The sequence below is a fragment of the Typopeltis vanoorti genome, chromosome 1 (assembly GCF_054136105.1).
Source record: "Typopeltis vanoorti isolate ZY-2024b chromosome 1, IOZ_Tvanoo_1.0, whole genome shotgun sequence".
NCBI classification, from domain to species: domain Eukaryota; kingdom Metazoa; phylum Arthropoda; class Arachnida; order Uropygi; family Thelyphonidae; genus Typopeltis; species Typopeltis vanoorti.
Window position 1 is genome coordinate 176,570,838 of NC_143549.1, and position 13,246 is coordinate 176,584,083.

Consider the following 13,246-nt stretch of genomic DNA (forward strand, 5'->3'; position numbering starts at 1 on the left):
ACGAAGAGCTACTCACTTTTATACAGAACGGTTTATTTTACAATTGAATGAATATATTTCTCCAATGTTAAATTAAAAAAAAAAGTCGGGCATAATTATTTCATCTATCAAATTTTATTCGTCAACCTGCTTGGTCGAGTGGTAAGGTTTTCCCCGTTATTCAAGTAAGGCCGGGTTTGAAGACCATCGTGGGGTTCAGTTTCATCTCTCGCTTATTAAAGGTCTGGAAAAGTTCCAGTTTTGGCAGTTTGAAAAATTCCATGTTTGATCTCTAGAGCAGGATTTCCATAGTATGTTAAAAAGAAATTTTAAGCAATGCATAAGATGAATAAAATAATAACTCCTTAGCCCCTCAGTAATATAGGTTAATGTTTCGTCAGTGGGAGTGACAGAAAAATATGTTTCATGTATAAAATAATGATCCCTTAGATTTGGTTATAATAATTATTGCTGAGCGAATATGAATTTGAACAGTTGAATGAGGTAGCTTTAATTGTAAGTGCTTAAATAATTTCTATGGGAATTAATAAAGTACAATATTTCTAAATTTGAATCAATAGTTCAAAGAAAATACACTGTATGTCATGCATCGCATAATAAACAAAACTTATCTTCAAGTAGGTTACGATATAAAACTACAGAAACTACAAAACTACAACATGAACTTTAGTCTAACTTATAAATAACGAAGACATGATATAACATTATATTCCATAACAGTAAAGTTATGTAATATAATAGAGAATATCGAGTATGCTATCCGAGTGATTAGACCTGCAGGCCAAGTAAACAGGCTGTAGGTTCTAATCCCGTCCGACGCACTGATGTTTCTCAATATCTTAGGTAGTCTGAGATAAATTTCATCGCCAAATGTGAAACCACCTTCCTGTGGATAGGAAGCCTGAAGTAAGTCGCTTGAAAAATTTCGTTTTCAGTCTCCAGGACAATATTTGTGGATTACATTAAAAAATGTAAATAATAATAATAAAGAAAATAAATAACGTTAACCAACTCAACATAAGCTTTACAGCATCGAGTTGACGAAAGTCACATGTAAAAGGGAAAAGGAATAAAAAATAAAAAAAAAGAAAAGAAAGAAACACTTTTCGATGCGAGAAACATGATTTTGATTTGTCGTTGTGCTCATTGTCTTAGTGTTATAATACAGAGTAAAATTTCAGATTTTAGAAAAATTGTACATCTTGATTTATGGCTATTTCACCGTAGAAGTCAATTCGACAGCTGAATAGTAGCCTAAATTCTTTTTCCCCCACTTCATCCTGAATTTTGTTGCAATTTCATACACCGCACGATCTGCTCGTTCACAATGATGACTCTACGTATCCTAGATTCATAAACTTCAACGCAGGCTTACTAAAATTTTTCCCGAAGTGCTAGATTCCACTACTACTGTAACTGGCGCCTCTTATTTTATCTGTAATTAATTCAAAAGAATAGGAAAAGTAAATATCAACTTTTTTTTTTCAATAAAATTCAGACAAAATTCTTAATTAAATAGGTGTCTCAAATTTGTAGCTACATATAACTAGATGAATAAGAACTCACTGGGAATTTAATACTTACGTAATTTTTTTTTTTTATTTAAAACAGAAATCTCGCTTTGGAGCCAAAGTTATCTTCATTATGACTTTCAAATTAAACAAGAAGGGAAAACCAGAAGGCTCGACAATGAAAACGCTTGAGCTAAATGTACATGACTAGCAAGGTCTAAAATACATTAAGTTCCTAACTGTACAAATTTAAACAAGAGACCAAGGATTAATTATAAAATAAATAAATAATAAAAACAAAACCAAAAACTATTGCCTATTGCAGTGTTTCTCAAACTTCATATATCCGCGTACCCCTTCTTAAATTTTCATTATTACCAAGTACCCCCTTACCAAAATAATAAACAAATAAATAAAGTATATTTCATTGTAAATGTCTATTTTATTTGAATTTATATGTTCATGTAAACAAAAAAATATGATTTATTTTTAATAGAACAAAAGTTGGAAAAGGTTCCTCTTCATTTCCCGTCCATGAAAATCCACATTTCAAGTAATTCATATAATATGAAGATATTTCGTCTTCTTCCTAGTTGGTTCTCTAGAGATGTCAGACGACACACCCTTATCAATTTCATTTGATCCAGATGCAATATCAACGTTTTCTTGTTGCTTACTACTTGTATTTGCTATATTGCTCTCTTTTGTGGGTTTTATAAATCCAATGTTTAACCAATGATCCATACTTAAGAATTTGAATGCTAAAAAAAATTACCGTATTTACTCGAATATAACTCACACTTTTTTTTCCCTAAATTAAAGCTAAAAAATCGTGGATTTTCGGAAACTAAAGTTTTCAGAAAAAAAACTGCAAATGGTGTGACTTACCAAGAAGCTCCTATCGCTATCACTACTTTAGTAATCGAGAACAGGTTCCTTGTGTGCATCGTCAAAGTCATCTACCCAAATAGCTTTATTCTTCTTTCCCAGTTAATTACCAGTGATTTACAAGACTTAAGATACATAGAGCAGCTATGTATCTTAAGGTGCATATGATGGTGCGGTATTAACAAAAGATCGGGCGAACTAAAGACAAATTAGCATTTCAACAGTTGAGTTGAAATACTAATTCCCTTCAACCGAATTCCATAATATCTGAAACACATTCATTATGTATTTCTTAGTTTTAACACGTTCACGACGGGGGGGGGGGGTCAAGCAAAACCATATGTTGCACCGGCAATATGGTTTTGGTTTGAGTCTATATAGCAGTTTCTATTTAGTGGTGTTTTTATCCCAGTTGTCTCTAATTGCATATAATATAATAATTCCATGAGTTAATGATGAATAGCCGAAAATTGCCACATACCGCCCCTGAAGACCTTTCGCGTACCCCCGGGGTACGCGTACCACACTTTGAGAAACACTGGCCTATTGAATGTGTGGATAAGTACTATTTCTCATAATAGGGATAATTTCAGTTTCTGTTAGATCCCGACAGCGTAGTAAGGTTTCATGACTGTCTTTGTATGTTCCGTAAAATGATTATTTTGTAAAGGATGTTAATCTTTCTCCAAAAGATTCGAGTTTGGTGGGGATAGCGTGTTCTGCAATTCCCGACTGGTTGAGCTCATGAAATTTAATAATCGAAGTGTTCTTCACGACGAATATCCTCCAAGCTACCAGTTTGTCCAAAATATGATACTCCACACTGGCATGGAATGCGATTGACTCCAAAATGGACTCAAGGTGGAAGTTTATCTTTCTAAAGAGCAGAAAGTTGGTTAATAGGGCGAAGGGACACCTGTGGCCTAGGATTTAAGTATTTTGGCTTTTTCTTCAGAAATGTCTTTCATATAAGGAATGGTAACACGATGACCACCTTATGGGAGAAAGATGACAACGAAACCCTATGACTTTGTTGGCAAAAGATTCGTTAAGCCATTACCAAGGAAGGTTTTTCTGATGCCATCTATTTCCCGAGACAACTGCGCTTAAGTACTTCTGCGCGGAGTGACAACTGCGAGACAACGTGAGACAACGAGAATAAGACAACTGCGCAAAGAGCGAGCTCGATGTACCGTAATCTTAATGGCGCTAGATTTTTGACAAGGTTGATGACGTGAAAGAGAATGGGTGTAAAGTTCAGTGTGGGTTTTCTTTCTGACAACGAAGAAGTGAAAGCTACCATCTGGTTAAAGAAGAAGAAGGAGATCTAGAAAGATAATTCGATATCTTGTTCCACCTCGAGTGAACTGCGTGCGATAGTGAAATCTATTGACCTTCATGACGAAATCTTGACATTCCGTAAAGGAACTAACCGTGTCAAACCACAAAGACATCATCAGCATACCTGTACCATAAATAAGCGTTATTCGAATAGCTCCATGAAATAGCACGTGTTAGAGAAATAGTAGTCCTCACTGAGTACCCTCAATTTGCTAATAAATTTATGTTCACAAAATTGGCCAGAGTAAATGACGAAATCAAAAGGCGAACAATATTCCCAGCAATGTCTTGCATGAGAAAGTCCAGTGTTTCATCTAGGGCAGTGTTTTCCAACGTGAGGCATGCGCCCCATAGGGGATAAATTTGAATAGTTTGAGGGGGGGGGCAATTAAAAAATGATGTTGCATTCGTCACCTCATCACCGATATACTCAAAAAACTCACCATTGTCGGTGTCGGCGAGATAAATTGTCGATGTTGCAACCCTGACTTTCCGAGGAAAAAAGCTGACATCATCAGTACAGCAGTCAACATAAATACAGTATCAAGAAGAACTCTCAGAAAAGCAAAATGATGAGTCTATTAGAATTTTATTCAACATACAAGGAACAATGGCATGGCTTTCTGACGAGACAGAAACGAAATACAGAAATACAACTAGTTTTTGCAAAAAAAAAAAAAACTTTAAATGACTTGCTACTAAAACTACTAAACTACTAAATTAGTACCTCAAATAAAAACTCTTTGCAGCAGACATCAAGCTCAAAGATCGCGTTAACTTGTATTTTATTTCCCCGAGTTCAGTTCGATTTATGTTTTATAACATACAAAGTGTAATATACAATTTATATTCATTGAAGAAAGTCAAATTTAAAACGGTTTTACCTTTTTTATTTAAAGCACATATTTATATTATACATTTCCAGAACTTGGCTGACTATTATGCTAAAGGAAGGGCATCAAAATCTTTGAGGCGTTGAGGTGGGGCATGATCCTTAAAATGTTGGGAAACGCTGATCTAGGGGAATATTAGGGAGTAAAGAAACAATGTCTAAGCTGAATAGGCGAAGACTAAGCTCTGATGCCTTTTTTCTGAAATATTCTTAAAAATCAACACGATTTTCTCGTGAACACTGAAAGTAATTTAAAATGTATTTTGAAATTTTGTAGCGAGGAGAGCCATGAAGTCTACGACAAGACAGAACGGAATATTGGCTTTGTAAGTTAATAACAAATAATCCAAACAAAAAATAGGGTTTCAGTTTCTTTTTGATTTCCTCATCCCAGAAAGAGACACCATCGATGAGGGTCATCACCAAGAGGAAGATATCTGGAGTAGCATTAAAATAGGTTTTCTGTGATATTCATTCCGGTCTTGAACTATTTACCTTTATCAGACTTAGGAATAACATTATTAGTTTTTCTCCTGAGAGAGAAAGGCCTTCAATTCAGGATAAGACAAATTCGGAGGAGCAGGGACTTGAAACATTGGACTTGAAAAGAATTTTTACAATTTGAAAATGAAGGTGATTAGCAGTATCTGAGGGAATATCACGTAGCGCATTATCAAACACTGAGGGAGAAAAAAATCCATTACAGAAACAACTTTCGGAGTTTAACGGAATCCGAATCTATAAACAAAATATATGTTTCCTCCCTAAAATGAGTTCGGTCCAAAATATTAATTATCGCTCTTACTGACGCCCCAGGTAAATGAAAGAGAAGACTGACGACGGCTAACCAGATGATCGAATTTTATTTTCGTGTAATCTTTTCCCTTGTAGCGGAAAAGACTTTGTCTGTAGAAAAGTATCCCAGTGTCCTATCCCAAACAGAGGCGAAACTAATCCATCGTGAAAATACTTAACGTCGTTATTTAACAAAGCAAATCAGTTTTGGGCCTCGGCACCTGTAACCGCTTTAGTGGTTAACAAAAGCTTAGAAAGCCAAGGGATTTGTTCTCTAAATTTTATATATCTTTTTGTATTTTTATTTATTTTTACATAAACTGGAGACCCCGCTATAGAGATCAATCATGCATCTTTTTCAAGCCACTTCCAACCTCCAATAAGCGGAGCTAGTTTTACACTGTGTAATGAAATTCATCTTCCATCCAAAGACAACCCCAAACAACTGTTAGGCCCAGTGTGAGACTCGAACCCGCAGGCTGTTAACTAAAGAGTGACTACGCTAACCACTCGGCCAACTATTCCACCCTTATTCTTCTTTTTGTTGATTTCAATAATTTTCAGATATTACGTGCACGTAGAATGGGTTTTTGCTGAAACATTCCGATGAAACTCTAAATAAGCATCTGCCAAACACAGAATGCAACCAAATTTGCTTGAAATCACTTCCTCTCAATACATTTTAAATGATTCTATGCTTCACGTGTTATGGTGAGGAAGAGAGGGGAATGGTACGTAAATATTTATTCATTATGCGCACGTTTTAAAGACAAAAATGGAAATATCCATAAATCGCAAAGAAGGGTATATTCTTCCGGTTAGAATTATATGATTTAAACCATAAACTCTGGCGAATTTTAATAAAAATCAGTAAGTACCAAATTCTCAGCGAAATCCATCCAACCCGAATCAGACTTTTAAATTCTTACAAAAGTGATCTTTGTTCGTCTTCCAGGTTACTTAAGGTTATCACTCTACTTATTATAATAAAACAAAATATCGAAATTCAAATGTTTATTATCTGCACACTCTTTTATATTACTATTCAATATTTTTATTTATTTATTTCTTCCGTAGGTCAGTTTACCCAAATGGTGTGGAGAAGCAGTACGGAATTTGGTGTCGGTAAAGCCCGATCCCGATGCGGTAAAATAGTAGTTGTAGCCAACTATAAACCAGCAGGCAACGTCATTGGAGAGTTCCGGGAGAACGTCTTTCCCTCCGTTGACGATGTGAAAACGATCGCAGAAAAAGGATGAAGTTTTTCCGTTGACTTTTCCCCCACTTCAACTCTTGCTCCTCGATTTCCCAGAATGCCTTTGTTATAATGCGTTACGTATGCAATGAATTTCGCACTCAGGGTGGCGGTGAGCAGGGAATGATAAATCCTGCGGTATTTCCGTTAAGGCTTGGAAAAACACTTAAGAGAGCTCATGGGGCTGTCATTTACTTCTAAAATGTAAGCCGTAAGAGTTATGGCCTTTCCGTAACTTTCCTCTTGGAAGTAAATGTTTGTGGTCCTTCAAATGGACATCAGTTTGTGTAGTAAACTTTATTTATTTATTTATTTTGTAAAAGATTTTCTCGGTGGTCTCTTCAACAATGTTTCAATGAAGCAGTCTTGTTTGCGTTCGATGCTTTGGCGAAATCTTTCGAGATTGTGATGTCTCGATGATGAAGGTTTTTTCGTGCCACATTAACAATATAAACTTTAGATTATATTTGTAATATTTGATTTAATTATTCGTTTATTGTTGAAGATATTTTCTTTTAATTCGAATGGATCCATTCTTTGTAAATAAGTAAGAATAATCCGTTGTCTTAGCTAGTGTGATTTACTTTACTACCATTAAGTGACCATAACTTGATGATTTTTCATAAATGTAACCCTGTTTGCTTCTGAATAAGTATTTCTGATTTTTGATGCGATATATTGTACAGTCTTCATAAAAAAGTACTACCAAGTGAAAAAAAAAAAATTAATCAAGAACTCTCATACAATGTCGGAGAAATAATGGAGTGGCGCACACACGACCTTTTTCCTTTTCCTTGCCTTTTTCTTGTTTAAAATGAGCTATGATGTCGTTACGGACATGATGTCGTGTTAGTAAACTAAATGAAGCCAGTTTGAGGTTTGAAGGTTTTCTTAGTCTAGTTTTAGATAGCATGAAAGTCAAGTGGAAGATTAGTTAACAGCAGCAGTAAACATTAAGAATGCGAAAATGTAAGTTATTTTCATCACAACATTCTTAAAATTGCTTTTTGAAAGATGTGGAAATCAGTCATTCTTGACCTGTCTAGAGTTGTATATAAAACCATTTGATGTCTCGTGTAATCTAAGAGATATTTCTTTCTTGTAATGCCAGCGCATTATATAATTATTTCCATGATATATATCTTTAAAATGCTCCTTTTCTATTACATTTCGCTCCTTTTTATTATATTTCTCATAAATACTTAATTAAGAAATAATTAAGAAAGTTTCAAATTTCAGATGAGTACGTTGTAAATTCTTTGTTCATTCTAAGAATAAATAAAATGGAAATAGTCAAAAACCCTTCATAATCCCGTGTAATTAAAGTGCACTTACAGTGTTCATTTAGTGAAAAATAAAGATATAAAATATTACTTAAATTAGGAATAAATCTGCTCAAACTTTATGCAAAACTTGCTTCGAAGGCAATGCCTAATAAAACTACGAAAAATAACATAACATAAAATGGTTTATCGACATTATTTTTTGTTAAAACTCATTGGAAAAAAATATTGATATGAGCATATTATTGCGCACGGATATAGGTAATATTTTTTTTAAATGTTTTCCAATTCAATTCATTAAAAATTAATTCAGATTTTCATATTTTTTTTATTTTCTATTACTTTCTCAGTCAGTTTCTACTGACAAAGAAACTGACGATTTTTTTAACTCTGATTTTCTTCATGAGAGATTACATGGTTATGATCCCGATTATCTGCATTTTACTTATGAGTCAATTCATCTTCGTTATTTTTTGTCCTAAGTCTAATTCGTCACTTATGAGTAATTTGGCAAAAGACAATATTTTTTTAAACGAGGTTTTCGCTTGCCAACTTTTGTTATTGGATTCGGAACGCAAAGAAAAGAGAAAACGTTACTCAGACACAAATGACATTATTTTAAACAGAATGCCTAAACCTTATTTGTGCCGTGATTTTATTTGAATAGACCTCGAGTTAAATATTATGTTGCGTATGCTTATGATAAACCAGTTCGAAAAGGTATCAGTTCACGAAAATAAAAATAAAATTAAAAAAAGCACAAACTATTTCTCTCTCTCTTTCTCTTTTATTTTAGATTTTGTTTAGTTATTATGTATTGCTGCGAACATAATTATAAATCCAAAATATTTATAATTTCTGATACTTCCTGTTGTCAAAAGCCAGGATGTGACACATTTTCGCTTTTTCGGCCGAATGCATTGCTGTTAATGCATGCATTCGTTTTGCAGAATGCAGAAATTATATTCTGCAAATGAGTAATTGCAAACATGTAACAAGCTCATTAATTGCTAACAATTACTTGGACGCTTATTAATAATTAATTGCAAGGCTGGCTATTAATAACTAACTGTGCAATAACATGGTTCATAATGGGTTAAATTATATAGCGAACATGAATATTCGGATAATCAAACAAATATTAATCAGCAAATAAATGTCATTTATTAGTTTTTGATAATAATTCAGAATTATTTATTAGGGTGCTTTAGATATTTAGGTCGATGACATCAGTAATATCAGGTGCTACTGATTTAGGTAGCAACTGTAACCAAGATTGGCTGAATGTATTACTCACGTTTAAACGCATTTAAAATTAAATTACTTCTATTAATAATAATATCCTTTCAGTGAATATTTCACTAATATCAGGTATCATTCGATTAATGCTTCCATTATATGTAATTCTTTAAATGGTGAAATTTTAATATGTTATAGCAGTAATAATAACAAATTTCGCTTAGGTACTGCAAATCGCAATAATAAATAAATAAATATAAAACTATTATTATTATTATTATTATATAACATAATAAAAGTGATATAATATAGAAAATTGAAGACATGTTCAATGAATTTGGAGCAAAAGAGCAACAATAGTACCAATAATTCACTAGGAGCAATACCAAACCTATTTATGAAACACCAAAAAAAAAAAAAAAAACTGGATCTCTTAGATATAACATCAGAACTCAAAAAAAAAAAAAAAAAAGCACTATTAAATACATGTCGCACTTCACAAAGATATTTAATTGATGGTTTCTCCAGGTCTTCCTTATGGATGAAGATTCATCAGTGACCTTTTGGTGATTTATTCCAAATTTGTTATTTTGTGTATCTCGTGAGATATCCTAAAAGAATATTCTAACGTTCTTAAAGAAACATTTATTCGTGTTTATCCCTACTGATGCGTGATAATATGTCAGATATGTATTTGTTGCATATGTTACAGCACATAATATGATCCTAAGGGAAAACTAAGGCGTGAGAGAGAAAGAGAATCAAATACATTATTCTACTGCATTTTAATGATGCGAATTCCAATAAGATGTTTGTCAAAAGATGGCTGATATCTTTGCATACTACAGTTACACAATTAATTACTGCCTCTGATTTAAACTGAAGATCCAAAACGAACCATGTCTTCTGAGAACAATGAGAAAGTACTCGTATATGGTCCCTGGTATACATGGACAGAAAGAATGTAGGACATTCGTTCCTATAAATTCTGAGATGGATATAATCATCTAAAATATCCTACTTTGTAAAAGACAATCGAAATGATGACCCGTTTACCAGACACTGAGATGGGAGCATCATAATGACAGACGTGAACTTTAATTAGACTCCATTCGCTGCTCAAAGTGGTTGTAAAAAGAAAAGTGAAATCATCAAAATCGCAAATATGCAGACGAAAGAAGTAGGATGAGTATTAGATATAAAAAAAAAGTGCAGTTAATTCTTTATACTGTATATAATATGAAAAGTGTTGAAAGCGGGTCCCGCTTGAAGAATACTCTTAAGACAATCTCTGTTTTACGTACTAGTGTCACTAAAGTAGAAATAACGTATTAGGAAGTAAAATAAATGTTGTAATCCATTGACCACCCGAACTGGACTTCGCTCATGGCAGGCTACTACATTTCGTTTGGATAGAATCTAATACCGGAAAAAGGTTTGTGTAGACAGTTGTTTTCGAATTGCTCATTCGCTAAATTAGATTTAGTACATTCTTTCTTAGATATATCCAATTAGATATTAGCACCTGTCAGTGTCCATAACTTTATCTTTAAACTTAAAAACCTCCGCTAATTGCTTCAATGTTCTTACAAAGTTAATAATAGAATTAGCATTTTGTGTCAATGTTTCAAATCAGGGATGAAGAAATTCCGTAGGGAAAAAAAAGTATTCGTTTAATACAATGGGAACTTAGTTTAGTTTAAAAGCATCTTTAAGAAGCAAAGTTTAGTTGAGCAGTTCTTAAAACGTACAAAGTTGTTCATCGTCATAATACTGAGTTGAACATTTGCTCCAGCGAGCAATTTATGCCTGTGTTCATACAAAAGCCGTCCGAAATAGTTAACAGGTACGAATTCTTTATAGTAGATTTTTATTATTGCAGAGTGTGCCTTTCTTGCTTGACAAATCAAACTTGCTTATGCCTTGTAGTGCTGTGTATGACTGTAAATTCATTTCATCAAAATGCACACAGCTAGATTTGATTCGTTTTCCCCCGAGAAAATGCATGATTTACTTTGTTTCATATATATCATTAAAATACATGAATTCCTTCTTGTTACTGGGTTCTTCAATGACGATACGGCATTCTCTGATTTTGGAGTATATTTATATTTAAAAAAATAAAAATTATAAAATAAAAGACATCGCAGTAAGGGTTTGAAATAAAATCCTTTAGTTGTTTGATAAAAAAAAAAAATATGCACTATTTTGATTCAAAACATAACAGAAAAGTAAGTATCCCTATTATTTCCATCTACTGGTGAAAAATATAGAACGTAATACTTATGTTTCAACCATTATTCAAAATAATTGATCGTTAAAGCAGCAGACAAACAAACAAATAAACGTGATCAAAGTAATGTTTTTAAAGAAGGAATCTATGCCAAAATAGATTCGAATGCGATCTTTTGAATCATGCAGCTGTAAATTAGAGGGAGTGGGGTATTATACACGTTTGCTCAATATATACATATATATTTTGTCCATTTGAAATCGTGTTGATTGTCTTAGCATATTACAGGGCATGCGTATAAATGCAATTGTATAATAATAAAAAAAAACTGTTTTAATTCGATCTGTTTAATATCATAAGCAATCAAAGTTATAATGCAATGCCAAATATATTTAGTGATGTTATATTTGTTTTTCAAGAAAGTTATTATTATATTCTAAAATAGAAACAGAACTGAAAAAAGTTCCTCATTTGATGAATTTAAAAAGCGATATTCAAAAAGTACTGAAACTTTCATTAGAGCAAATAATAATTTGAATAATTAATACGATAGCTCTCGATAATGCTTAATTTGAAAATGACTTGTTTCATTGTCTATTTTTAATTCTCTAATTCATGATCATGGTTACCAAATATTTATAACTGCAGTGTGTTCATGTTGAATCATTCTTTAAATTAGTAGTAATATTGCTATATTAATAAACTTTGATATTTTTAAGAAATCTCGAATTTTTAGAACTGTATTACTTATGTCAGATTCTTACATAATAAAAAAAGTCTTTTTGGTTCTAAACTGTTTCTGTTCTCATTCATTCATATCACATAAGATATTTGCATTTTATACCCGTGTAATATACAACAAAGATCGTAAATTGCCAGTTACTTCTCATATACTGTAACAATGATCAAAAATAACTTCCATTTGAAGAAATTTTCCATTGGAAGGGTTTGCCTGCACTCGATTCTTACCTTCACAAATAATAAGATAGTTAATACCTCTTGAAATGATTTAATGGCACCAGCAAGCACTGAGATCCATATAACGTTACCCGTACAAGAAGGCAATTAGCACATTTAAACCACTCTATAGGTATCGAAACCTTAAGAGCTTTATAAAAGACATAAAATTGTTCCTAAAACAAAAATGGATATATTTGAAACAAAAACAGAACACAAAGGATTTATTCAAAGCAGCAAAATTCATCTTGTAATGACACATAATACAGGATACCCCATGGAATTCTCTTACTCTAAATAGAACAAATAGGATATTAAAGTGGAGATGTGGATATGAGATTGGCTCATGGACAGATACCAAAAAGTAATACATGGAGTAGAGTCTAAGATGAAGCAGGTGACCAGTGGTCTGTGGTCGGACCATTGTTGTTTAATTTGTACATAAATGATATAAGAAATTATTTGAAGGGAGATTATTATGAAAAGTTAAGTAGAGTAATAATTAATCAAGCTGATGTAGACAACTTGCAGGATTGAGTTGATACGTCCACATCTGGATTATTGTTCTCAGGTGTGGTCGCCTGGAATCCTCGGAGATTAAAAAATGGTCGAAAAGATTCAGAAGCGAGTGACCAAGTAGATGAGTGGTGTAAGGTATGCTCCTTATGATAGATTGCGAGTTACAGAAGTTGATTGATAGGCGGAGAAGAGGAGATATGATAGAAACATTTAAGTTACTAAAAGCGTTTTATGGGATTGATGCAGGGAAAATATTTCAACAGTTGGTCAGTGGTGGAGGAACAAGAGGTTATCCTGGAAATTAAGTAAGAGTGTGGTTAACAAGAGTGTGAG

The 13,246-nt window shown here is 33.0% G+C and overlaps 1 protein-coding gene across 2 annotated transcripts in view; it reads left to right on the forward strand.

Annotated features, from left to right (window-relative positions):
- LOC150110657 (Golgi-associated plant pathogenesis-related protein 1-like) overlaps positions 1-12,228 on the forward strand; it is a 125,785-nt gene extending 113,557 nt beyond the window's left edge. Inside the window, exon 6 of one of the 2 annotated variants that reach the window (XM_090400112.1) lies at positions 1,612-1,861. In XM_090400112.1, the coding sequence (XP_090256238.1) occupies positions 1,612-1,703 (92 nt within the window). In that variant the 3' untranslated portion in view covers positions 1,704-1,861. Of the gene's footprint in view, positions 1-1,611; positions 1,862-6,504 lie in introns of those variants that run through there. The other variant, XM_090400104.1, reaches the window with a different exon arrangement.
- Positions 12,229-13,246: the final 1,018 nt, after the last annotated feature.